At 32.8% G+C, this 27,858-nt stretch overlaps 3 protein-coding genes across 3 annotated transcripts; 1 reads left to right on the plus strand and 2 right to left on the minus strand.

The window, feature by feature from the left end:
• Nucleotides 1-3,664: 3,664 nt before the first annotated feature.
• LOC121750110 (transcription factor MYB62-like) lies at nucleotides 3,665-4,898 on the plus strand. The gene is made up of 3 exons (XM_042144568.1): nucleotides 3,665-3,966; nucleotides 4,050-4,179; nucleotides 4,301-4,898. Exons 1-3 carry the CDS (start codon nucleotides 3,801-3,803, stop codon nucleotides 4,767-4,769), a joined length of 765 nt encoding a protein of 254 aa, XP_042000502.1. The 5' UTR covers nucleotides 3,665-3,800; the 3' UTR covers nucleotides 4,770-4,898.
• Nucleotides 4,899-6,849: 1,951 nt separating this feature from the next.
• LOC121750191 (glutamine--tRNA ligase, cytoplasmic-like) lies at nucleotides 6,850-13,773 on the minus strand. The gene is made up of 23 exons (XM_042144675.1): nucleotides 13,535-13,773; nucleotides 12,732-12,782; nucleotides 12,511-12,582; nucleotides 12,315-12,414; nucleotides 11,905-12,000; nucleotides 11,408-11,469; nucleotides 11,196-11,297; nucleotides 10,907-11,002; nucleotides 10,538-10,690; nucleotides 10,403-10,458; nucleotides 10,139-10,229; nucleotides 9,978-10,064; nucleotides 9,513-9,710; nucleotides 9,341-9,439; nucleotides 8,932-9,063; nucleotides 8,715-8,851; nucleotides 8,531-8,630; nucleotides 8,354-8,446; nucleotides 8,118-8,218; nucleotides 7,927-8,032; nucleotides 7,748-7,837; nucleotides 7,533-7,662; nucleotides 6,850-7,108 (listed from the first exon to the last, which is right to left on the minus strand). The coding sequence occupies exons 1-23, from the start codon at nucleotides 13,673-13,675 to the stop codon at nucleotides 7,014-7,016; spliced, it is 2,388 nt and encodes a 795-aa protein (XP_042000609.1). The 5' UTR covers nucleotides 13,676-13,773; the 3' UTR covers nucleotides 6,850-7,013.
• Nucleotides 13,774-22,136: 8,363 nt separating this feature from the next.
• LOC121751190 (zinc finger protein GIS3-like) lies at nucleotides 22,137-23,258 on the minus strand. The gene has a single exon (XM_042145905.1). It carries the CDS (start codon nucleotides 23,168-23,170, stop codon nucleotides 22,352-22,354), a length of 819 nt encoding a protein of 272 aa, XP_042001839.1. The 5' UTR covers nucleotides 23,171-23,258; the 3' UTR covers nucleotides 22,137-22,351.
• Nucleotides 23,259-27,858: the final 4,600 nt, after the last annotated feature.

Consider the following 27,858-nt stretch of genomic DNA (forward strand, 5'->3'; position numbering starts at 1 on the left):
CACTAGTGACAAATTTTATTCAATTTTGAGTGGCATAATAATTAACAAATTTTGGAAATGAAATTGGCATAGGAGAAATCGAAATTATGCTCTTAAGGAGATATCATTGTCTTGAAGCACAATCTTGGAATCTATTATTACAAGGAAATTTATTCTCCCATATTTATGCCGCCGTGCTCATCGAAACGGAGGAGAAAATATTCCATGGTCTTGACATACTAAGTTGGCAATATGTTTTGGTGTGGCCAATTACTAATTTTTTGACAAGTGTTATCAATAACCATGTGTATTATGGAAACTAAATACACCTAATATATGGAAGATTTCATTAATTTATTGGCCTTTATTTCTTTTATTTGAAATTTTTTATGCATATAAATTTTATTTCTTATTTTAAATTTTTTTTATATTATACTATTAAAAATTGAAATTAATTAATTTGAAGTTTATTAGCATATTAATTAATTAATTACAACTTTTAATATATTTTATAACATGTAAAAATAATTAAAAAAATTTAAGAAAGAAAATAAAATATTAATAGTGAGACAACACTTACATTTGTTATGCAACGGTACAAATTAATATATATGCATCAAAAATTCAATAACATATACAGTAAAATGTTAAAGATGGAAGAAAACTTATTTTTTGATGAATATTATTTAATTAATATGCCAAGAAAATTAAATTGTAGTCATAATAAATTAATATACTAAAACGATACTTTATTTTTTGGATGCATTTAGTTTCAATATTATATATAATTATACTTGTTAGCATATTTAGTTTCAATATTATATATAATTGCATTCAGTCGAAGAAATAAAAGCATAAAAATGCGAAAAGTACTTTAGATGCATTTAGTTTCAATATTATATATAATTACACTTGTTAGCATATTTATAAATTCATTCCAATATTTAATACTTTAATAGTACTCCTTCCGTTCCGCGGTAGTTGAGTCATTTCATTTTCTGCATTCGTTTTGAAAAAATTATAATAAATAGTTAAAATGGAGGGAGAATAAAGTAAATGATAGAATAAGATAGATAAGAGTTTTATCTACATTATTCTCTCTCTTACTTTACTTTTTTTCTACTTTAACTATTTATTATCATCTTTCTAAAACGAGTACAGAAAATGAAATGACTCAACTACCGCGGAACAGAGAGAGTATTATACTATAAAAAAATTAAAAATAAGAAAATAAAATTTATGTGCATCAAAAATTTCAATAAAAGAAGTAAATGCCAATAAATTGATGAAATGTTTCATATATTAGGTGTATTTAGTTTCCATATTATACATAATTATTGATTACACTTTGTTGGGATTTGGGGCATATTTACACAACTAACATACTTGAGGGACTGAAATGAAAATTGTAAATTTTTGATATTTTGAATTTCCCACCAAAATTTAGAATGATAAAAGGGAGAGAGAAGTTAGTTGAAAAGTAAGTTTTTCCCAGATCTATAATCGAGTTAGTTGAGAGAGAAAGGTTTTTCATCTAACAACTTGAGTTTCTTCCACACACTTGAATGAATAAGAATTCCATTGGTCTTCTCATAAGTGCTTTCATTGTTTTCGATATTATTCAAATTTCAATCGGTTGTGTATTTGTTCTTCTTGTTTCGTTCCCGTTTTGATCTTGATCGAGTTCAAGATTAATTGAGGTGAATTACACACTTGTAAAAAACTATTAGTTGGTCACACCAAGTCATATTGCCAACTTGGTATGCCATGACCATGGAATATTTTCTCCAAACGGAGTAACCCCACGTTTTATTATTGAAATAAAATATAAACGAATAAACAAAATATAAGAGAATAATCCATTCTAGTCTATCACGTTTCTTTTCAAAGAAAGTCTATAGCAAAGGGAAGCAAGAAGGAATCATCCCATTTAAAAAGAATTCATTTTCAAGTGCACCATTTTCTTCTCTCCCATTTCTCAAGGCGTTCCTCTGTTCTTTCCTTCCACTATTCATTGTAATTATGCTAAAATACTAGTAGAACATATCTTTTGATTTTTCTAACCCCAAACCCAATTAACTAACTTTTTGGGGGATGACGAACCATGTTATTCCATATTCGCAAAGTACAATATCTAGAAAATACGACACAAAATCAGTAGTATATTACTTTAAAAGAGTAAATATTTTGAATTTCACGTAGGATCTTGTTATAAAAGTAAATCGTTACATGATGTTCATCTTTAATTGTGTAAATAAATTGTTAGTGATGATCGTGTGAATAAATTGTACTCCCTCTATTAAATTGTACTCCCTCTATCCACTATTAAAAAATTTATTTTGGGTTATCCAAAACTATTTAATTTTTTCATTATTGATACGTGGACTCCACATTTCACTAAATTTTTACACTTATAATTCATTATAAAACTAATAGAGTACTAAAAAAAGGGTCTCGCATTCCATTTATTTTTTCCATCTACTTCTTTTCACAAAATCAAACAATTTCTTACCTATATTGACTTAAAAAGATAAAATGATTTTTTAAATGATGGAGTTTGTAGCCACAATGCTGTCAGAATCTAAAACTAGTGTGGAAACTAAAGACAAAATTAAAGGGGTCCTCTTTCTTGTTCTAAGTTTATATGCTAAATCCTAAAACTAAATTTTCTTGAAAACCAAAAAGTTTATGACCACTGTTCACCTGAATATATTCCAGTAGACTCAGTCCATATCAAAGACCTTTGTCCTCCTATACTATCACAAAACGCGTCTTTCTAATTACTTTGGACTGAATTTGTGTTGCAAATGTCATAAATGTAGTTGGGAGGGGGCTTGAGCCCAACCAATTCAATTTCTATTCAATTATATATTCTTTTTTTAGAATTTTTAAAATTGTTCGAATTTTATGCGAATTGTGATGCAAAACCCCCCACCAATCTATCAAATTGCTTGAGAAACATGTTATTGAAAAAAAAAACTCTGAAAATACAACCCACACCAAAGATGTTTTATTTAAGACTAAAGTCCAATTTTAGTTCCTTACATTTGCCTTAAAATTCTTTTTATTACATATATTAAGTTTGTGACTTTTTGATCTTAAACATATTGTTTTAATACTTTTTGGTCCCAAACATATTGTTTTAGTCCAAAATAACCATTTTCTTTTAAAATTAACAGTCAAAATGTTTGATCAATCTAATAACTTAATTATAATCTAGGGCTAAAGTCCAATTTTGGTCCCGTAGATTTTCCAAATAAAATTCTTTTAGGCTCATTTACATTTAAATGTTTGACCTTGTTTGAAACCAAAATGTACCAAAACAATATGTTAGGGACCAAAATGTCACAAATTTAATGTACGAGACCAAAAAGAATTTTAGTGCAAATGTAAAGGACCAAAATTAGACTTTAATCTTTATTTAATTTCTACTTAAAGAGCCAAAAAAAAAAAGGTACACAAGTTTTTATTTGTATTTCAATTTTCAATGGAATAGTAGAGTCAATTTACTTCACTTATATGATTTCTCCAATAATCCACGGACTTAGATACTCTAAAAAGGATGGTATTCTTAGTTCATTGCACCCACTGACCCATCTTCAAAACCAAGGAAAACTGAAAATTCTGTGTGTTCATTATTGTAAAGAACAAAATAAAGCCACTTAGAAAACTTACAAAATGGGCTCCACTTCTTCTTCTCTTATATTTCCATTAGATACTTCGTTAGCAACTACTTCTATAAAACCTCTTTTGTGTATCCAAATCCCCACAATCTTCACAACTCTCAATCAAACTCAAATTTTATTTTTATTATAATATTGATGATGAGTGGTAGTAAAGGTAAAATCCCAAAAAGTTGTAGCAAATTAGATGAAGATGGAAATGAGGTGAGAAGAGGGCCATGGACATTAGAGGAAGACAATCTACTCATTCAACACATCACCTCTCATGGCAAAGGCCAATGGAATTCCTTATCCAAATCTGCAGGTAAAACTTAAACACATCCTACTGCATTAAAATTTTCTAATTCCATTTACACTTGTCATTTAATTTTAATTTTATTTTTTCAGGGCTTAAACGAACAGGGAAGAGCTGCCGATTAAGATGGCTTAACTATCTGAAACCAGACATCAAAAGAGGAAACCTTAGCCCCCACGAACAACTCTTGATCCTCGAACTTCATTCCAGATGGGGAAATAGGTCCGTTATTTTGTTTCATTTATATTTATATGTACGTACTAATTAATCAATCACTTAAATTTAAAATTATACTAAGTGAGCTGAACATACTTAAATTTGTAAAATGGAATAATAATTGCAGGTGGTCGAAAATAGCACAGCACTTGCCGGGAAGGACCGATAACGAAATAAAGAACTATTGGAGGACGAGAGTGCAAAAGCAAGCCCGGCAGCTGAAGATCGATTCCAACAGCAATAACTTTCTAGAAGCCGTCCGACTCTACTGGATGCCCAGATTGCTCGAGAAAATGGAACAGAACGCCAAGTCGTCATCCTCGGAAACTCCGAATCTCGCCATCTCCGCCGCCGCGGCGCCGCCTTCACCGATTCAAATTAGCCACCCCGCGCCGCCTAATTCAGAGATGGAAATTGAAGAAATTTCAAGGGTTTTGAGCTCGCCTGAATCTTTTGATGAAGATTGCGGGTACAGAGAGGATATTACTGGGTACGGAGAGTGCCACGCGGCGGTTGCTGATTGGTTCGGGGAGGAGATTGGAATGAGCTCTTTTTGGAATAGTGATGAGTTGTGGCAGTTTAGGAGATTTGATTGATAATGACATATTAGTGTTAGTGTAGAAAAATGGCTCTTGTTTTTGTCGTAGAGCCAAAAACTTTATGTATCGCTATGTATGTGTGAAACATTTGTAGTCCTATTATGTTATGTACATAGGTATACTTAATTGGGGTGTTTTGGACTTTTGGGGAAAATTTTAAGAGAAATTTTAGCTTTTCATGATTTCAATTTACAAAATAATGACATATTCATCGCGTGGGAAGAATTTCAATCCCTCCATTTAGTTGAAAGCGTTGAAAAAACATAGAGGTGCGGTCAATTCACGATAACGTTGTTGAAGTGACAATTTGAAAAGGATTAAATGGGTAGTCTAATCACACATATATATATATGTGTATAGAATAATTCTTGACAATATTTTTTCTTTGGGCAGTCCAAATCTTGAAATAGATAATCAAAAATTAGATTTGGTTAGTGAGCAAGTGGGCGATCAATCAGGCATGATGATATTCCAATTGACTAATTATAATCTACATTTTTAGTCTAATCTAAGCCACCATTTCAATTTCATATCGCCGCTAATTACGAGTAGAATTATTATTGACTACCTTCAGCAATTTATCAACATATTCCACAAGCCAGAAAATTAGAAACAATACTACATTAAAAATGGAGAGTCATTTATCAAATAAAGCCAAAAAAATTATAAAAAATATAGTACTCCTAGAAAGATTGAAGGGTTGTTTATCAAATAGTATTTCCGAGGGTACCGTCACACATTTTTTTTGTTCAAACGTTTAACTTCTAAGCCTTCTCACTTAATTTTTTTTGTTGTTGTACAACATTTCATCTAAAATGTCAAGGTTACTCGTACATAAATTAAATAGTGAAGTTGAATACTCTAGAAATGACCAACTATCTTTGAATATGCATACTGGTATCCCATAGAGTATATTTTTTTTAGTGTCATATAAGTAATAGCGTGAATTAATTTAGATTTTTAAAATTCGTAGCTGAAACAGATTCATTTCTCCAAAAATCTCAAAACTACAATTTATTGATAAAACTAAATAGTAATTCATGATCCATAATCGAACAATTTTTTTTTTACTGATACTTTCACGACATAAATGTTTATTGTGCCAGAGATGCACTGAATTTTTTTACTCGTGTATCCAATGTTAGTACACACATGAGTCAATCACGATTGACCCCACAAAGTATGATTTATTTATTTGGTTTTCCCTCACAATATTATCGTTGTTGACGAAATTGGAAAAAAAGATGAAAATCATGATAAGTGTAAGTGGATTTTTCCATCAATCAAATATGGCATGCGTCCTTAATATGCATATTCCTAGTTAACATGCAATTAGCTAAAACTTCGAAGTTTTGTTAAAAAATCGAAATACTCTTATGTCTACTACCTTCTACATATAGCACTATAGGATTAATGATAAAATGCAACCTCTATATATTATACAAATTTCAAACTCAACATAGTAGAAAATTTTAAAATTTTAATGTCAACACAGCATCAACCGTTGACACGATGTTGACATTTTTTGTTGCTGTTATTTTGTCACCTATTCTATTGACATAATCTAACTATCCAGATCATAGTTTAAAATTTGTACAATATATAGATATTAGTACATATGTCGACATCCCACTATAGTTTTAGCCTTTTAGCCAAAAAATTTGCAATATGGATTTCCAAGAAAAAATGGTTCAATTATTTGCTTTTTCACTGTTGTGGGCCCCTCTAAATGAAAGGGCACTCATCAAACCTAATCAATCCAAATGCATTACTATTTTCTTTCTTTGCTGCCAGTAACAGCCTATCCTCCTTCATTTCCAGTGGTCACTAATCAGTGTATATTTTCTGCAATGCTGAAGGTCACATCTCTGAACAAGATAGGATGTAGAGTATAGAGTACAGGTCCACAACTATCTATCTGACTATCTCCAAAAGAAATCCTAAATTCTAGTTAATAACGAACTCAAGTACAAAGGTGTAGAGGAAAAACATCAGTGACAGAGGTTTACCAACTGTAACTATGAACTACAGTTACAAAACATACATTTACCAACGACAAAAATCACACAATGGTCAATTTTGATAAACCGAAAATTTGATTTTACTAAATAAGACGATGTATTGTACTTACATTTGTGTACAGTGTTTGCTTATACATTTCGTCTACACTTTCGCATTCAAATTCACTTCCCTTGCTTACCATAACTGTCGCGCAATGTTACAGTACTTTGGCATTCAAATTCACTTCCCTTGCTTACCATAACTGTCGCGCAATGTTACAGTGCGGTTAAACACGAGCTTCTCAGGAGAAGAGTCTGGGTCAACAACAAAGTAGCCTGGAAGATGTGAAATGAAAATGACTCAACTATAACATATAAACAAGTTTAAAGTTCCAAGGGTCAGTTCCAAGACTTTCAAAACTATTGAGTTCTAAGTCTTCCAAGCCCTTCAATATTTTTCTGTTCCCAGTTTCTCTACCATGTCATTGGTCATCATTTCATTTTTCAAGATAAAACAATTTCATTTTGGGAACAAATCACTCGGTTAAACATAGAACACACAGAAGTTGGGGAGATAAGACTCCAACAAGCAGTGGTTATTGCCACACGTCATCAATAAGGGCCCCTACATTTATTTATTTTGGTTGGGGTGATCATTACAGCTAATATTTGGTTGATCTGTATAGATTATTTAATGTGTGTGGTTGGGATCTATGTAGTTTCGGTCAAGGATGAAAAGTTGCTGGATTGAGGCACATACCTAGTCTTTCAAACTGAAAACTGTCTCCAACAGCAGCGTTCTTGATAGAAGGCACGGCGTATGCATCCGCTATAACTACTTTCGACTGTGGATTTAAATCGCTGAGCCAGTCATCAAGTTCCGCAGGATTCTGGTCACAAGACCAAACAACAGTGAGTTTGTACAATGCTGCTATGAAAAAGTCAAGTTTATTCAGAGATAAATGAAGTCCCAACCTCAGAATTGAATAGTTTGTCGAACAATCTAACTTCCACCTTAAGAGGATTAGCTCCTGCTGAAGATTCTGAAACCCAGTGCAGAACGCCCTGTAGAACAGAATGTCAGTAATTTAATATTACTCCTATTCGAGAAATCTAAACATCCATTTATGTCGTCACAACTATTTAAAGCTTACCTTTGGTTTGCTTTTCTTAGATGGATCGTACTCAGCACGAATTTCATGCACAGTCTCATTATCATCGCCTAAAACCACTTCTGTGCACTTTATAGGAAATGCATACCTATATTATGGAGAAGCATATATGAGTGCCATCTGAAAATACTAAGCTATGGCAAAACTTGAAGAGTAACTGCAGAAAGAGGTACCTAAGGAGGACAGATTTCCCAGGAGCAAGTCCATAGTAATCTTTAGAATCTTTCAAACGAAAATCAGATTGTTCAATGTAAACAACCTTAGAGAAAGGGACCTGAATAAAAGGAGCAAGAATAAACATGAAAGAGCCATCACGAAATAGCAATAACACGTGCAAAATTAATAAAAGCAGGTTGGACGATGCATCATCGGCATGAGCATGTGGCCATTTCTTGGCACAAAGCTATACCTTATAAAAAGAAGATGCATAATCTGCAGGAGCATCTGGCCATTTCTTGGCATCAAGATCCATGACTGCAGCATCCATGTTTGTAATTACAACCTGAAATACAAAAAAAAGGTGGATGAAACCTCATGTTCCAGTATGCAAAATTTACACATGTGCATACCCATGAAAGATGCACACCTTCAATGGGTTTAGCACAACCATGGCCCGAGGTGCTGTTTTGTTCAGTTCCTCCCTTATATGGTACTCTAGGCGGTTCAGGCATATCAAACTAGTATCACTGCAGAACCCGGACGTTTTATTTGTCCATCATCAAAGAACATGGAGAGATAAAACTGTGGAATACAATCAACAGATAATCAACCTTCTTGTAATCCCAATTCCTCTAACAAAAGCATTTATTGAAGTTGAAGTTACGCCTCTACGTCTCAGTCCAGCCAGAGTCATAAGGCGAGGATCATCCCAACCATCGACCCACTTTTCTGTCACAAGTCGATTTAACTGCAAGAGTATGCCAGATAGGATCAGATCCAATTGTGAATTGAACTACCCACTCACAGCCTCTCCATACTTCAACACACCTTACGCTTTGACATCACTGTATTGGTAATATTCAGTCGAGAATATTCCCACACATATGGTTGGTAGAGACCCAGTGCGTCCAATAACCAATAGTATGAGGCACGCCGTGTCTCAAACTCAAGTGTGCATAGCTGCATGAAAAGATCGACCAAAACATTCAGGAAAAAAATATTATGAGATGAGATATAGCAATCACAATTATATAATAATGCTGATTAAAAGAATCAGGAAAATGATGCTCTTGTTTTACTAGTATTTGTTAAGAGACAGGCAACAAGAAAACCAGTTGAGTTAAAAAAGGTTATCACCCATATAATTAGTGTGCAAGCATTGAGTATCAAGTGATTCTACAAAGAAATTGCAAACAAAGCCAATATGGAAAATAATTCCTCCAGCAAAGTTACTGACCGAATGTGTTATGTTTTCAAGAGAATCAACAATGCAATGAGCGTAATCATAACTAGGATAGATGCACCATTTATCTCCTGCGTGGGGATGCGGTGTGAACTGAACAGTGGAAGGTAACAGAACATTAGCATCCCTTTTTAGCATCACAAAACATTCTCGTCAAGACACTTACCTTGATGCGATAAGCAATTAGATCATACATATTGAAATTATCACTCTGCATGTCCTGTTTCATTCTTAATGTTGCCTTTCCTTCCTCAAGCAACCCCTTCTTCATGTCATCAAACAACTTCAGAGATTCTTCAATTGGTCTATCCCTCCAAGGACTGTTCATCTTCTTTTCCCTGTACTCTTTTATCTCATCAGGTGTCTGCAACATACAAAGAGAATTGTTGTCAACACTGCCACACATAAAGCAAGAAATGATCACACATCAAATTAGTTCAATATTTCAACTTTAGAGGCACGATCCCTGCTTCAGAAATAGCACCACACATCAAATTAGTTCAATATTTCAACTTTAGAAACACATTCCCTACTTCAGAATAGCTTGATAAAGGCAAAATTAGATAACTGAACAAAAGATTCAGTTAGGGTCGAGTGAAGGAAAATCATGAGTGTCCAAACAAGAATCCACCTGATGATCAACATAAGCATGACCACGACGTATCAGCTCCACAGCTAATTCATAGAGCTCTTGGAAATAATCACTGGTGTAGGTGATCTGAAATTTTCACACATATTAGACAATGTCTGAATGTCGACAAGAGTGTCAGCCTTTAGGGTAAGGAATTATACCTTAAAGGGTTCCCAGCCCATCCATCCCACAATCTCTTCAATGTGATCAATGTATTCTTTTTTCTCAGCTTCTGGATTCGTGTCATCAAATCTATGTATCAATTTAATGGTTAGAAGAGAATAAATCTCCATTTTGACATATACAGTGGTGATATCTTAAAGGTAATCAGATAGTGATGATTCTTGGGCATGAAAACTATTGTTTTATATGTCCAATAAAGCAAAGGGACCTCTTATGACAATTAGTATAGAAGAACTCCTGACCTGAGGTAGCAGCCTCCACCTCGCTCGTTAGCCAGGCCAAAGTCCACAAACATAGCCTATACAATTAACAAATAAGAATTGAGAGAATGTCCAAAATAAATGCAGTGAGATATGATAGATTGGCCTTATTATTACCTTGGCATGACCTATATGTAGATACCCATTTGGCTCAGGAGGAAAGCGTGTGTGTACTTTTCCACCTGTGACCTTCAAATGTTTGTCTAAAATTTCCTTTGAATTGCAAGCTCTAAGCACCGGACGATCACTGAAATATATTTCGGTATGTACCTAGAGACCAACAAAATAGGGCGACGATGTCATTAAAACAAATCACCGGGAAAGGCGAGCAGTGGAATAATTTAAGGCCGAACTTATCACCGAGTCAATAGAGCAAGTAGTGCATCTTTTAGCATCATTCAAAAATTAAATTTCCCATTCAGATATCTTAAAATAAGCTCACCAAAAGAGAAGAAAGCAACACACAGAAAAAAATTGAAATACTACCTTAAAGTTCTGATCAGGTGAAGGAAATATTAAAAATGGATTGATTTCTTCTTCAGTTGGTTTTTCTGGAGCTGTCTCAACAAGAACAGCTTTTTCCTGGTAAGACCAAAGACAAAATAAAGAAACCTAGTGTCATACCAACAAATTATAATTTCACACTGCTGAATGCCATATAACTATCTGTCTGGCAATAAGATGAGGCCAAAAAATGCATTGTGAGAAATGCGGCTATTTATAAGAACCAAAGTTCACTCCACAGTAAAGGAGTGCATAGATTCAAATGACTCACCTCTGCTTTAACAGGCTTCTCTTTTTTCTTTTTTACAGGCTTCTCATTGTCTGTGGCTGTTCTTTCCCCAAGCAGGTTATATAAATTGGTATCAATGATTTTCTGGTGGCAGAAGTTGAGCAAGTCAGAAAGATAAATAAGACAGTACATGTATAAAAATGTTAATGTTGTTTTGCTAATTCCTGGAGAACTCTAGCAGGTGTCAACATTACCTTGACAACCTTTGGATCTGCCCATGGCTGTTTCTTTCTGACGTGAGCAAATAGTTCACCAACTGTAATTATATAGCTGATTAATACACAAATTACAATCATAATAGTAAAAGTTGAGCCAAACTGGACAGGTCTTCAAATAGAATTACTAGCATGCAAGATGGGCCAGGTGCAAACTGTTCATGGACAGTGCAATATATTATCAACATGGATAATGATTAATGGATGAGCACATTTGCTCCTCATTTTACTACCTGTGTACATCAATAGTGTTACTAATACAAGCCTTATTAATGATAAAGTCAACTATCCAGCAATGCCCGTATAAGTAAGTTCCATAAAACATAATCATCATGTTAATAAAAAATCCTATACCAGTTCAAGTACAGAGTTCGAGTACAACTTAAGCAACAAATATGCACCACATACAAGGCCATATTATTCCATTAGCATGTATCAAATAAATTAGGTCCACTTTGAAATATGGAATTACCAACCATTTGTTCGATACCGCTGCTCCAAAATAACAGTTTTATTCTCTTCGAAGATCTCATCTACAGATTTTTCAATATCTTCCTCAGAAACCTCAACTCCTGCAGAAGACAAGATACACTTTTTACTAATTTTTTTACTAGACATTTACTAGTATATAAGTAGTAATTAATTATTAATCAAATTAGCATATAGAAGAATCGCACTAAAACATAATGGTCCAGAAGGATACAGAAAAGGTTCATATTTAACATAATAGCTAGGATATCAAAATAATAAAGGGGGAAATGATAGGGAGGTTCAGAATATTCTTTAAAAAGATCATATAACCCACATTCCAACTCAAATTTAAACTTTCAAATAAAAATATTATTACATCTAGCCATCTTCAGAGAATCACAATTTTGGATCATACCAACACCACAAGCAGCTTCAAATTCATCAATCTTCAAGTTGTCAGAAGCAAGAGCAGCGAGAAATAAAAAGGCAGCTTCTAACTGAGCAGGAATTTTAATCTGTGGCAGTAAGAAACCTTTATTAACAGCTGGTATACTGAGAAGTAACTATTCAAGATTAAATCTCTTGTGAAAATGCATAAATGTGCTTTAGACCTTTAACGACGTAATATATTTAAGCAATGTAGGCCGATGTACAAGAGCATTTGTGGGGAACTTCGTAGCAACCTGCCAAGAAATGGTATTATATCTTTTCATTTTATTAATGTGTATCTCAGTAAAGAAATAAAGGGCCACAACCAGCATATGGAAAATTGAAATGCAGGCATGCAGCCACGTTGAAGGTATTTAAAATCAATGCGCAATCATGTTCTTACCGTATAAAGTAGATTCCCAACTGTCCGATCACACCCATCAGTCACAGCTGCCTACAACAACAGATATAGAGGTGAACTTAAAACAAGCTAACTTCTATGAGAGCTTACAATGGCATTTTAAACAAAACCAAACAGTTGGAGGAAATGAAGAGCGTGCACCACTGGAGATGGGTAGGTTTTTTTGCAATTAGAGACTATTAAGAGGTATAAGAAGAGATGTTCACAGAGGGAAATTTGCATACTTTTCGTGGGTGCTTAACAAGTCAATTGGTGCACAATCTTGGTTGGTTGACGGAGGGAGTGTAAGAATTGAAACTGAGATAACTAGACCTTATCTCCATTTCCTAATCAGCACATAACAATCTTCCAATGTTTATTAATCCATCAATCTAATAGTACTCTATTGCATCCAATAAAAGCATGTATCAAAAAAGGTTTTCAGATGAAGTCCGCAGCATTGGTAGTCAGCATAATTTCTCAAAAAATGGATAGATTATCACGATGCATAGCTAAATTCGAAATGAACCAAGGTTTTCCACAAACATCTTCTGAAACTGAAAGAATACCACATGCAAAAAAAAAACATTCGATCACTAATAAAATGCACAAACACAATCCGAATCATATCTAAGAATCAATTAGCTTCCCCTTCCATTGCAATTGCTACATAAATCAAAACAAAAGGCAGAGTCCTCAACTAAATATCACCAAACGAACATGCACAAACAGAAAATAACACTAGAATTTATACTCCACCCATCATAATCGCATAAAATCGCAATTCCGCAAAAACGCACAAATACCTCATGAATGACGGCGGTGAGATTGGCCGTGACCTTATTGTTAGCGACGGTGTTCTTCGCCGTCCTTTCATCCAGCCCAATCTTCAGAAACAAATCCAGCGTCTCGTCGCCGCCGCTCTCAGTTGCGCTCTTCCCCACCATTGCTTCAGTTTAACTGTAATTTCTTTCTAATTCTTTTTGATACCAAGCAAATAGGAGTAATTTATATGAATTGTATGAGCTGGATTTATAACCCTAGGGTCAAAATTTTATAAATTCCGCTGCTAAATTTTAATAGTACAAGGTTTTAGCTTGGGAAGCAAGGGTCAAAATTAGAAAGTACTCCTCAATTAGTTCTATAAAAATAGATTAATTGAAAATGATACGAATTTTAAAATAATTAGAAATAAAATTAAATGAAAAAAAAATATTTTTATGAATAGATATGAATTCTTTTTATGTTGTAAACGAAAAAAAAAGTAGAAATTTAACCTATTTTATGGGGCGGAAGTTTCTTTTCTTTGTAGCTGGGATTTCTTCTACCGTTACTAGGATTTTTTCGCGGAGATTTGTAAGTGATTAAAATAAAAATGACTGCATTGGGCCGATTAGAGCGTAGATGGGCCTACTAACTGATTGTAAAAAGAATCTTGATTCGGATTTTGTACCAATTCTGTGGCGGGCTTGGGCTATAGACTACACCCGTTAGTGGGCCTGCAACTCTATAAGAATTCTACTTCATCTGCATTCTGTTGACCTTGTCTAAGAAAATTAACAGCTCTTCTTTTATGCATTATTGAAGCTCTGATATATAAAGACCATCCATTCGTTTTCTTCCCAAATTTCCCTTTCTTGATAGTATTGGCGGCGGACGCAGAAATTTTATTCTAGTAGGGGCTATATAATCTAAAGTGTGAGTTTGAATTTTTCTAGGATAATTAGTAGTGTAAGTATATAAGTATTTTTTTTAAAGTTGATATAGGCTTTTGCACAATATCTACACAAAATACCAAAAGTTCAACGAAATTATACAGTCCTTTACAGCTGCTATATGAATTAGGAGCCCATTTTTTTCTCAAGTGGCGATTGTGAGTAGGTAAAGAAAAATCGGAATATCAGACAGAACCCTAAGTATTTTGCACATGTCTAATTCTCCTACTAGTTGAGAAATTAATACTGAATGTGAGTAGGCAAGACAGTAAATGCTGCTGAGGAGGGTGATTGTTTAAGCTCTCACGTAGGGGTCCTCTTCAGTCTTCCAATCATGCCCACATATCATTTAAGAATAATCAAGTTAGCTTTCAGTATTTCATGTTTATGATTTATCATTCACTATTATGATTTCTTTAGGCAACATGTTAAAAGTATAAATCTTGTTACCCATCAACTTTGGTAATGATCCTATCTCATCTATATAAGAGTGGATAATTCTCCCCCTTTATAAGGTCTTTTAAGGAATTAGCGACCCAGTTCTAATACAACCCAATAGAATGGATTAAAATCTAACCCACAAACAGACAATAATTTCTATTTTATATATTTATCCTCCATTCTCTCTAACCTTAAATGGGGGAGTATAACTAAGACTCTAAATATAGATGTAATTTTGAATAAATGGTACAATAATTTCAAGCCCATAAACGCATAAATGATTCCGACAATCTTTTTGCATGATTGCATAAAAACATGAAGTTCAAAACCTCATAAATGTTTTATAAGTGAATAACATGATGTAATAACACGAGATCATGGGCAACTCCATAGTGGGGCGGCTCGTTTTCAATTACATTTCGGTAAGTGCTGAAATAGCTATAGCATTTTGTCATTATCAAATCTAACTATGCAAAGAGAGACATGTCCATTTAAAAAAAATAGAAATCATTATCGCAATTTTATGCTAATTTTGATTTAATTATATAAGCATTACAACTCCTATAGGAATCTGATCCAATATCAATGCCATAATTTACTCCCCCAAAAAAACACTCTAATTTGTCCTTGACAGTGCAGTCTTGATTAGGGCACACATGCAATTATATTTTATTGGGAATAGATCATGTGATTGCCTATATTTTATTTTTCCTTGACTATACATCAACTTGATGCTTGTCATGATATGATCCCAAAAATAACAAACGGACATTAATATGTAAGCATATCCAGCAAAGTATTTCTTAGTAAATGAACACGATTATAGTAGAAATATAGTTTCATCACTAATTTATTTATTTTTTTAAATCCAAAGATATGTTATAACTTTTGAAAATTTCCCAGTGTGTATATTGCTAGACGATAAAAGGTGTGATTTTTTCTTTTTCTTTATAGTAATACCCCATATTTTAGTGACTCCCAGTAACGCAAAATTATATTGGTTCAGTTTCTACATTATGGTGCAAATAATAGAAACCGACAGATATTTTCCATGCAAAGATAATAATTGTGCTTTGATTCAATCTCGATCTTAATTTCATGTATTACTTGAAAATAAATTTGGGCAAAAATGACAAGGTCATGTTGCCTCAATTTCATGCAGACAAAAGTTAACCGCCCTAAATTAATATTTTCACACCGTCGGAATAAATATTGTTTACTCTATATTTGTACATAGATTCTCTCTCATGTTTTCTGATTGATTTTACATGAGATGGATGTCCACACATCAATTCAACATTGATTAGATTAGGGGGAAATAATAATGGGGAGCAACTATAGGGCCCCAAATTACAGCTGTAGTACGTTTAATTTCAGTGGGATAAATATGGAATTGGTGAAATTTTCCTTCACCAACAATCACGTTGTCTCAAAAAATTCTTCGGAGTTAGGATAGACGTATATAAACAATGAAAAATGTTTTGGAGACATAATGTCTAAGACATAATGAGGTTAAAGTAGTCATTTTAGATTGTTTTATGTTTTTATTTAAATATATGTTTTGTACATATACCATACTACCCTTATGCATATAAAAACATTATTTATATATAACAATTACTTGATTAGGAAAGTTGTGTGTATTTATTTGGATGGCTTGATTTAAGCAAATTATACTCAAATCTTCTCACCAATCTCTCATCCCTACCAAAACGTTCCAAATTCCATCCCAATTGCAGATTTGCAGTAGATATTTCTTCAAACAAAAGTATTGACTTTAATTCTATTTTTTGTTTTGTAAGTGTACATAAATTTCCAAATTTTAATTACTCCAATAATTCTAAATATTGAATTATTCTTTCTAACTTCAATCACGTAATATTAGTTTATTTAAATAATACTTTATACAATATTTTTTAAATTCTAAACTTATAGGTAATAGATTTAATACTCGGTCTTAATTTTATTTTTACTAAACATTGTTGAATCTGGAATTTATATTTATAAAAGTAACAAATCAATTTAATTGCATGAGTTCTTAGAGCATCAAAATTAAGATTTGAAATTTATACATCTTTTATTTTATTAATGGACAAAATGTTAGGGAACAACGATTTGAATTTGTATACTGAAATTAAATTCTTGCTTGGTGTCAAAAAAATATTTTTTTAACTATTAGAAAATTAATAGTCATGTTTAACAATAAAGAAATTTCTTTTTTTTATTCACAACTCTTACTTTCATTGGATGTGAATGACTATTACTATTTCGCTTGCATAATAACACTAAGAAAATAAGAATATTTATATATATATATATATATATAGGGTTGCGTTAAAGATAGAATCATTCTTAAGTATAGAACCTAGAACTCTACATATTTTATTCATTGGATGAGGAAAAAATGACGGTCAAGATTAAAAATCATACATATTAGACTATGTTTTCACGACATTCCGAACTCAACATGTGAAAAAACTCACATGTTGATGGAAGAATGAATGAAACGAAGAAGAGTCCATGCATGCTTTATTTTTCACTTATCTGCATTCACCCATTAATAATAGTTTTGGTTGTAATGGGAAGTTGTTGTGCAAATCAACACCATTGGATTAAAAGATCTAACGACCTCCGTTTGACATTTGTTCTACGTTTAAGAATGGTTCTACGTTTAAGAATGGTTCTATCTTGATCACAATCCTATATATATATATATATATATGAGTGCGTTAAAATGATAACCATATTTATGGTGATAACCTAATAACCTATCATTTTATGGGTCAAAAATATCATTTTTACTAAAATTGATATTTATACACTATAAAATGATATTTTTTCAGCATGCATAAAATGATACTTGCATAAAATGATACTTTTAATCCATAAAATGATATTCTGTTTTATAAAATGATACTTTTAATCCATAAAATGCTATTCTGTTTTATAAAATGATATATTTCGTCCATAGAACGATAGGTTATTAGGTTATCACCATAAATATGGGTTATCATATGATCACATCCATATATATATATAGTTATATTTATGATTCAGAATTTTAATAATTATTTAATACTACAAATAAAATAATTTGATGCGAATAATATACTACTTCTTTGGATGATAACAATTAGAAATCAAGTGTATATACACATGTAGTCATTTTTATGACTTGGAATTTTAATAATTATTTAATACTAATAAAATATAAAATAATTAGATGCGAATGATTATTACTATTACATTGGGCAATAACACTAAGCAATTAAGTATGTATATGCATGTAGTCATTTTTATGAATTAGAATTTTAATAATTATTTAGTACTAATAAAATAATTAGATGTGAATGACTATTACTATTTCGTTGGACGATAACACTAAGAAATTAAGTATGTATATGCATGTAGTCATTTTTATGACTAAGAATTTTAATAGTTATTTTATAGTACAACTAATAAAATAATTTGATACGAATGACTATTATTATTTCGTTAGATGATAACAATTAAAAATGAAGTGTATGTACATGGTAGTTGTTTTTATAATTTAGAATTTTAATAATTATTTAATACTTTATTTAAAAAATAATTATTTAATGGAGTACTAATAAAATAATTTGATGCGAATGACTATAACTATTCCGTTGGATGATAATACTAAGAAATTAAGTATGTATGTGCATGTCGTCATTTTTAAGACTTAGAATATTAATAATTATTTAATACTAATAGTATAATTTGATGCGAATGACTATTACTAAGACTAAGAAATTAAGTATGTATGTTTATGTAGTCATTTTTACGACTTAGAATTTTAATAATTATTTAATACCACTAAGAAAATAATTTGATGTGAATAATTATTACTATTTCGTTGGATGATAACAATTAAAAATTAAGTGTGTATACACATGTAGTCATTTTTATGACTTAGAATTTTAGTAATTATTTAATACTAATAAAATAATTTAATTCGAATGATTATTAGTATTTCGTTGGATGATAATACTAAGAAATTAAATATGTATATGCATGTAGTCATTTTTATGATTTATGGAGTGAGAATTTAATATATTTGAGATTTATGCAATTGTTCAATCTCATTAGTTTTGGTTGAGAAATTAATATATTTGAGATTTATGCAATTGTTCAATCTCGTTAGTTTTGATTAGTATATTTAGATGATTGAGTATATTTTGATAAAAGAGTGTAATATGGTGAGTTTACTTTTGATATGAATTTGATTGATTACTTAGATAAATGATATAGCAAATGAATTGCCTTGCCTTTTATAATTTATAATAAGGGTATATTAGTCTATATAATAATTTGGCTTATGGCAAAGTGACATAAGGGTATTATGGCTTGGAGACATTATGTCTCTAAATCATCACATAAACAATTTCCCAAGTCAACAAGTCTTCACGAATATCAGATTGTGTTGTGCTGCTTTTTCACCAAGATTGACTCATTAATTGTCATACGAAAATCTTTTAAAAAGACATGAAAAAAGGCATACAATCTAAGCAAATCCCTTCTAAATAATTGCTATATATATAATATTCTCTTGTAGTCCCCTTACAATAATTTCAAATCTTAGACAAATTTGTCAATGGTAAGTAAGAGAAATATGAGGGAAAAAGTAAGAAAGAGAAAAGATATTACAAGTAGTGTTAGTGGATTATGAGAATATTCGCATTATAGTGGCGTGAAATTAGTTTTAAAAATTTCATATTTAGACTTTGTCTAATTTTAAGGAACGGTTCAAAATGATAAAAATAGTCTATTTTTTTTAGGACGAATGGAGTATTCTCTTATAATCCCCTTAAAATAAATTCAAATCTAATCATGTCCCTACTTATTCTCATTACTACTCAACCATATTAGCATTATATAATGTTAATTATGTTATCCATAAATTTTGTGAACATCATCCTTACACAATTCTCTTGTTTAGACCACATCAATATTATTTATTCTTGTTTAGTTGTATACACTTAATTTGATTTTAATAATATAAAATTTATTAGTGACACTATTAATTTTACAAATTACGTTAAAAAAAGAAGAAGCTCGGTTTGTTCTTCATTCAATTATTTGATGTAGAGAAAATGAATAAATCGATTTTCGATTATTAAATCATTTATAAATTTAGCAATGTCAATAATAATTTAAGGTATATTAGGATCAAATTCAAGATATTAAACAAAACAGATAATGCTATTTTTATACAGTTTTTTCGAATTATATACTCCGTACAAAGCAGAGATAATGTTAATATAGATTAAATGTGAACGATGTTAAATGATGATGCTCCCATATAATATACGCATAACATTAATATTTATACTATATCATGTGTGTGTTTGCTTGTACAGATATATAGAGTAAACAACATTTACACTATAGAGTATATAGTAAACAATATTGTTTACTCTATATATGCATGAGAAATTGATGTTCTTGGACCACTATATATAGGGGTGGGAAACGGTTCCCGATTCTCGGTTAACCGAGGACCACATCAAAAAACTAAAAAGAAGGTTCTAAGATTTCCATTGTCTATACTTAGAAACAAATTCATCTCTCCTTATTAAAATATTTAATATAATTTTCTCTCTATTTACTCTATTTAATAATTCCTTCTAAAATCTCGTGGCGCTCAATAATGTAGACATCTTGAGTGAGACAGACTGATTTCAAAAAGAAATTAAAAAAAATTAAAGCCAACATGAATCTAGAGCATGCAGTGCGAAAGCACCGACTTACGGCACACCAACAATTTCTAAAAGCTTGTGGAGTAGTACTTTGCACCGAAACGAAGGTGTCATTTTAACAATTTTCCCTTCATTTTTACTAAAAAATAATTAGAAAAAAAATAAGTGGGGCAGACAGATTAGACTTTTAGGTGCTTCATTCTTGAAATGCATTAACTTGTTTTCGTGGTTACACGTAAGCTTCCTTAAATTCACATTTCATTGGCTTCTCACACCTATCTACATAGTAGTACTACATACTTTTATGGGTGTCCGTTCTTTCCCAACTAAATCTGACCTTTTTTTTCCTTCTCAAATGGAGTATCAACTAGTTGTTCAAATAATCAACTTATTTAATTAAGCCGTCCACATTACTAAATTACTCGAATGTGTGGATCCAGTAAGATCTTCAAATATTTTTGTTAGGATATTTGGGTTGTGGACTATTATTTGGGCTGTGATTAAATGAGGCTCAGATGGAATTAGGCCGGTGGTTGCCCTAGCCCAATGCCCAGATGATATACACCCATGCCTCTCCTCTCTGCCTCTTGACATTCGAAACACTCTCTCTTTCTCTCTACTCTCTCTTGACTGTTGAAATCCTCTCTTCTCTTCTGCTTCACCGATGAGTCTCCGTTGTTTCTCTGTGATCTTTCACGGTTATTTGAGTGATTGATCTTGTGTGAGTGTTGGAGAAGGCAACTGCTTCGGTTGCTGTGGTGTTGGTGAAACTATGGTTTTGTGTGTGAGGGTTTTCTGTGAGTCTGTGTTCGAGAGGTTTCAGATCTGGCATGGTGGAGTTGGTTGGGGTTGATATCTGTTGTGTGAGGTGAATCACTGGTGGATTCAACGGTGCTCCCTTGGATCTGGTTTCTGGAGAATATTCGTACTATTAGCGGGTGGCTGGGCCATTGCTAAGATCTATTCGGGTTCTTTGTGTTTCTTGTGTTTCCTGCTTACTTGTTTGCTTTACTCTTAAGATCCGAGAGGATCCTTGTTGTGTTGCTAACGTGTGTGTTAAGTGTGCAGGTTCCTTGGTGGTCCAGTGGTATCCTGTCAAGGATTGCTGGATTCTTGTGTAATAGCTAAATATTGTGACTTGTATCGTAGCTAGTTTTCCTTTGTAAATCAGCCGCGTGGGTGAGAGTTTGACTGAACTCTCTTGTATAAGAACAAAGAGGTCTCGGTAAATAGTGAACCCGGACTTGTCTGATCCCTACAATTTTAATTAACACTCTCATCCCATATACTACCTAAATCTACTTAAATTTCGATATATGGTACTCTTGTTTAATTAAACTTGACGAATAAGGAAACATAGAGATAAACTAAATTTGGCTTAATCTTTGCATAATTAAAGCTTGAAAACCCTACACTGTTTTTCTATGTGGAAATAAATAAGTCTAAAATAGTAATGATGTCAATCATGACTAAACTCGAAGAGTTTCACTTTGTGGGGCTAACATCTTAGTGAAGTGGTTACTAATCTTGTCTAGATCATGAAAATCATTGTGCCGTGTCTTCTTTTACTATTTATTCAACACATCAAAAACCATAATAATTCTAGCTAGTCATACAACGTATGTACATCCATCCAATTCGAGTGTCATACTCTACAATGCTGGACCCATAATTTCCGAATTACAGAAATAATCAATGTATGCGAAGAAAAATAAAAAAAAAATTGTACGGAATATCCGCTCCATAGTCACGGCTCGGCTGGAGCCAAGCTGAGATGGAGATCCAGCCCAAACGCGTCGTCGAAACTGGGCCCATCACTGGAAAATCTACGCAGCGAAGGCCCATCCAGCCTCCCATCGTGGGCCATAAGGGGCTGGGAAGGCCCAATAGTGGAGTCCAGTGGGGCCCGGCCGGTGGCGGAGGGGGAGAAGAAGCAGCCGTGCGACACGTGGAAGGGGGGCGGGGGGCGGGGGGCGTAGACCCAGGCGGCGGAGGAGGCGGGGAGGAGGTGGGAGGGAGAGGAGAAGGCGGAGATGATGGGGTTTCGGAGGTAGGAGGCGCCAGCGGTGCGCGTGGCGAGCATTTGGTCGCGCTTGAGCTGCTGCCGCTCCTTTTTGTGGGCGTTTTGGTGGCCGCCGAGGGCCTGCGAGTTGGCGAACTCGCGGCAGCAGTATTGGCACTCGTATTTGCGGCCGTCTGCTGCCGAGACGCCCCCGGGGTCTGTGGACCCCGGGGCCTTCCTAGAGTCCTCTTGATCTTCTTCGGTGACGTGGAAGCCGAAGAGTTTTAAGGGCGCGTTGTTGCATGGCTTGTTTTGGTAGTCAACATCCGCCATGCTATGCATACATACAATTGTATTTATGGTTAAGTGAGAGAAGTAGAGTTTGGAGAAACGAGGGGTTTGGTTTGGTTTGGTTTTATAAGGAGATTCTTGCATGAGTGGGGTATCTATACAAGTAAATTCATGTGTGTGAGAGAGAGAGAGAGAGAGATGGTTGCGGACATAACTAGGGAGAAGAAAGTGAAGTGAAAATGGGAACGCTATAAGGGACCCAATGGATTGCATTTGTCGCTCGATCGATCAACATCAATTTTTTTTCCGAGTTTCTCATTCTCTTCTTCACATTATCAACACAAGTTACCCAACTGCCCTTTTCTTTTTAATTAGGGGTTATGCTTTTTATGATTAATCGTGTATGGATTGATATAATTCAGTAACATATGATCATCCATATAATATTAAGTCATGCAAATATTATCCATAAGATTAAGTCATGCAATTATTTAATTGAAGTGGATGACTATGATATTATCATATAATTATCTATTTAAGATTAATTAATTATGAGATTTAATCTCATAAACTAAACCTAATATATATTCAATCATGAGACACTATAGTCTTCAAACCGAATGAGCCCTATAAATATAGTATGAATTATTACAAATTGATTTGGATTGATGTGCCATTAGAAAGATATTTGAAGAGTTTTTAAAGATATTTTGGGTTTTCTAGGATTGGGGAGATCAATTTATCGGTCAACAAAATTCAAACGCAAGTCAAATTTTTAAAAATAATAATTCGTACTATATATCTTATCACTTATGGCAAAAAAAAAACAGAAAAGGTTAAAAAAAAAGCCTTCTAATTACTACTCCATCTGTCCCCAAGGAATATACGCTTTGAGTTCGGCACAGATTTTAATGTAAAATTGGTAAAGTAAATAAAGTATTATTAGTGCAGAATGAGTCTCACCTTATTAAATAGAAGATAGTTTCTAAAATTAGAAAGTGCATATTCTTATGGGACGAACTAAAAAGGAAAGAGTGCATATTCTTGTAGGACATGGAGAGTATAAATTCATCACTATGTCGATGTCAATTAATTATGCATAACTATTATCATTGTTTCTAGTAATAGGGTTTTCCCCATAAGCAAACGTCTAAAATGAACTCTTGTTTTATCTTAGGAAATTAAAAGAGAACTATAATGCTGTTGTGACAGAATAGAGTAATTGTGTAATCGAGACAAACAGAAATGTAAAGAGACACGGATTTACATAGTTCACCAAATTGGCTACATCCACGGGCAGGAACGGTGAACAGATTTTATTCATATTGTTTTCGGATTGTGGCTACAGGTTACATGGCTACGGATTACATGGCTACAGATTGAAGCTACCGCTTACATACCCTACTACCATATATATAGGCACATATGAGAATCATATCCTAATTCAGAAACATAACATAGAATCCTATCCCAATTCGGAAACATAATCCTATCCAGATTCAAGGCATACTAACAAATCTCCACCTTGACTTGAATTCTCCCTTGCAGATGCATCATTACAATGCCAGATAAACAGACTTCTCCTTCCTTGCCTCAGATTTGCTATAAACTGAATTCACCTTGCAGACGCATCATTACAATGCCAGACGAACAGACTTCTCCTAGTGAATTTGTCGACCTTCACGTTCAGAGCAGACATCCTGATCGATTAACACAAAAATCCTAACAGATGCGGAATTCAAAACCCTAGTCTGAAAACCAGGCTCTGATACCAATTTGTTGTGACAGAATAGAGTAATTGTGTAATCGAGACAAACAGAAACGTAAAGAGACACGGATTTACGTGGTTCACCAAATTAGCTACATCCATGGGTAAGAACGGTGAACAGATTTTATTCAGATTGTTTTCGGATTGTGGCTACAGATTACATGGCTACGGATTACATGGCTACAGATTGAAGCTACAGCTTTCAGAATTATGTACCCTACTACCATATATATAGGCACATATGAGAATCCTATCCTAATTCGGAAACAATACATAGAATCTTATTCCAATTCGGGAACATAATTCTATCCAGATTCAAGACATACTTACAAATGCTGAGATATTTAAAAATAGTAATCCGTAGAATATTAATTTGTGGAGCCTTGATTATTAGCTATAGTGAGTGGGGACTGGGGTGAAGAATGTGGTGCATGTGACCGTTGCAGGATAGTTGAGCTATCAAATGATTGAGTTTACCCCTTGTTTTCGAGTTATACATGGCTACCTTTTTATTGCTACCAACTGAACATATTCAATTATTCATGGCACAAGATATCAAAGGTAGAAATTAAATCCTGCAACCGATCATATATATGCAATTGGATTAGTGGACCTACTTCAATCTATTATTTTACTCATCTTAAATTACAAATCTATTCCTATGACAAGATAGCTTTACCCTGATTATAATCATTCATAATTTGCATCAAATGCATCATTGAAAGTCCAACATAAAAACACATAGGTGATAGGTTCATTAAATTGCAAGATTTGGTAATGCACAAGATATCAAAAGTCGAAATTACTGTTTCGATGCACAAATATAGCACTGCTCAGAGCATCTCCAAAGGGGAAAGATATATTTCTCATTTACCTTCTAAAAAGTTATTATACCTTCTTATAAAGTAATGGATTTCAAGGAAAGAAGGTAAATTAAAAAAAGTAAACAAAATAACTAACTATATACATTTTCTATCAAAAAGAGGTAAAAATACCTTCTCAAAATGAAAGAAGGTATAATACCTCCTCAAATAACTTTTCCATTAGAGCATGAAATTTTATAAAGAAGAGGTAAATATGATATGTATTTCTCTTTACCTCTCCATTTACCCTCTCCCTAAGAGCATCCGATGCTCTTAGCCAGCTTTGAGCATTAATGCTTTCGAGTATTTTATTATTGAAATTTCATCATACTACATATAATCTCAGTTACCAAACTTCATTAGTTAAATTTATGTGGTATTTACCTAACTTTTACTTGATGCCATCCTTGTCCTTGACCTTAACTTCTTAAAGATATATGGATAAGAAATTATGCTTTAATTTTCTTGTCGTACACCACTTATTATGACAGTATACCAGAATTTGTTAGAAAATTAAGTGGCAAATTTGCATTTAATTAGACTTTGGACACCAGATATATCATCATTCACACCCTAGCTACATATTCGCATCGTAATTTTCTATGATTGGTTTTTTGGGGCTTTAATTGTTAATTAAGATTGAGTATACAAGACTATAGTTTACTCTCTCCGTCCCAGTTTAAGAGTGCAATTTAGTTAGAGCATAGGTTTTAAGAAATTGTTAGAGTGTATAATAATTGAAGTGGTGTAGTGGAAAGTGAGACCCTTTTGACTTTTTGTATGCAAAATATGTTTCTTTTGTTTTATTTTTATGAAAATAATGGCATTTGAGTGTAAATTTCATCAGCAATGAGATTGAATTTTAGGTCCAAATATAGTAAATTCTAAATGGAACTCTTAAATTGAGACGGACGGAAATGACAAAACAGAACTCTTAAACTGTGATGGAGGGAATATTATATACTCCTATATAATATTTCTACTTGAGGATTAGTCGTTCAACATTCTAGTATTTATACCAACTAAAAAATTGTGTAGTTAATGTCGGGACTTTTGTAGTTGTCTGATCTTATATTATTACATTAATATAAAATCTTCGTACGATTTGTGTTCAAATTCCAAACTTCACACTTTTCCAACTAAATAGAGTAATCTTAGTTGAAATTACAATTTGATACCGACACAATGAGAGAAAAGTAAGACCTATTCCACATACAACGAATTTATATATAACCATTTGTGGTATGAATTTCGATAAGATGTTTTAACTGCATGTTAAGTGGAGCCCACCGCAGCATTACGTGGTGGTGATGAATTATTGTTGGGGATGTTTGCGTGATTGACGTTGTTGAAAGTTTAAAGCTTTGCTTTCAATGTGAAAAATCTCCAAGAATCTTACTAACTACATCATGAGAGAAAGAGAAAAATGTGTACAAATTTACACACAAACAAACACATATTTAAAAACATTATAAATAAAACATTAGATATCTATAATCTATTGTTACTAAGTAACTTAAGTAATGTATCTTCAAGAAACAAGCACAAAGTTAGTGAGTTGGGCTACTCGAGTTTCATTGTTATTTTAGTATGTATTGTACGACATTAAATTTCTCGTTGAATTTTACCTATTTTTAGTAAATGATTTTTTTATTACATTAACTCATGATTCCACTCATGTTTATTACTACTATATTATAAAACTAAAGTGGAGTATATAAAAGTAGGATTTTTACACATTTTTCTTAATACTCCTAATTAAAAACACGGAAATTTGCTCATTTATGGAGAGAGTATAATTTTTAAATTCGATATAAACTGTCACTACATAGTCAAAGCTAGTGGATAAATATAAGAATAACCTTTGCATTCATTGCATGTGGTACTAATATTTAGGGTATGTTAATTTTCGATTTATAAATAATCTAAAACACCCTAAAATATAATTTGAAATAAAATTTAGAAATCTCAGCTCCTAGTAATATTTATTTATGCGTCCGCCCCTGAGCATGATTGAAAAGTAAATTGTGTATTCGGCTGTTTTTGGTTCTAGGCAAGCTTCCTTTATTCAAAAGGTTAGGACGAAACTTTTTCGAATTAAACATATGAGTTAAAATTTATTCGTTTTTAGAATTTTATTTGCTAAAATTATTAAATTTATCAATGTAAAATTGGATGACGTATGTCACACTATATTTATTCATCATTTTATCATACCGTGCAGAAATAAATCAGTTACTCAGTTTGGTCCAAGAGCAATGAATTTGATTTTATTTAATTCGTTAGAATACAAATAATTAGAAGAAAATGCAGAGACATAAACAAAAAGG

The sequence above is a fragment of the Salvia splendens genome, chromosome 10 (assembly GCF_004379255.2).
Source record: "Salvia splendens isolate huo1 chromosome 10, SspV2, whole genome shotgun sequence".
NCBI classification, from domain to species: domain Eukaryota; kingdom Viridiplantae; phylum Streptophyta; class Magnoliopsida; order Lamiales; family Lamiaceae; genus Salvia; species Salvia splendens.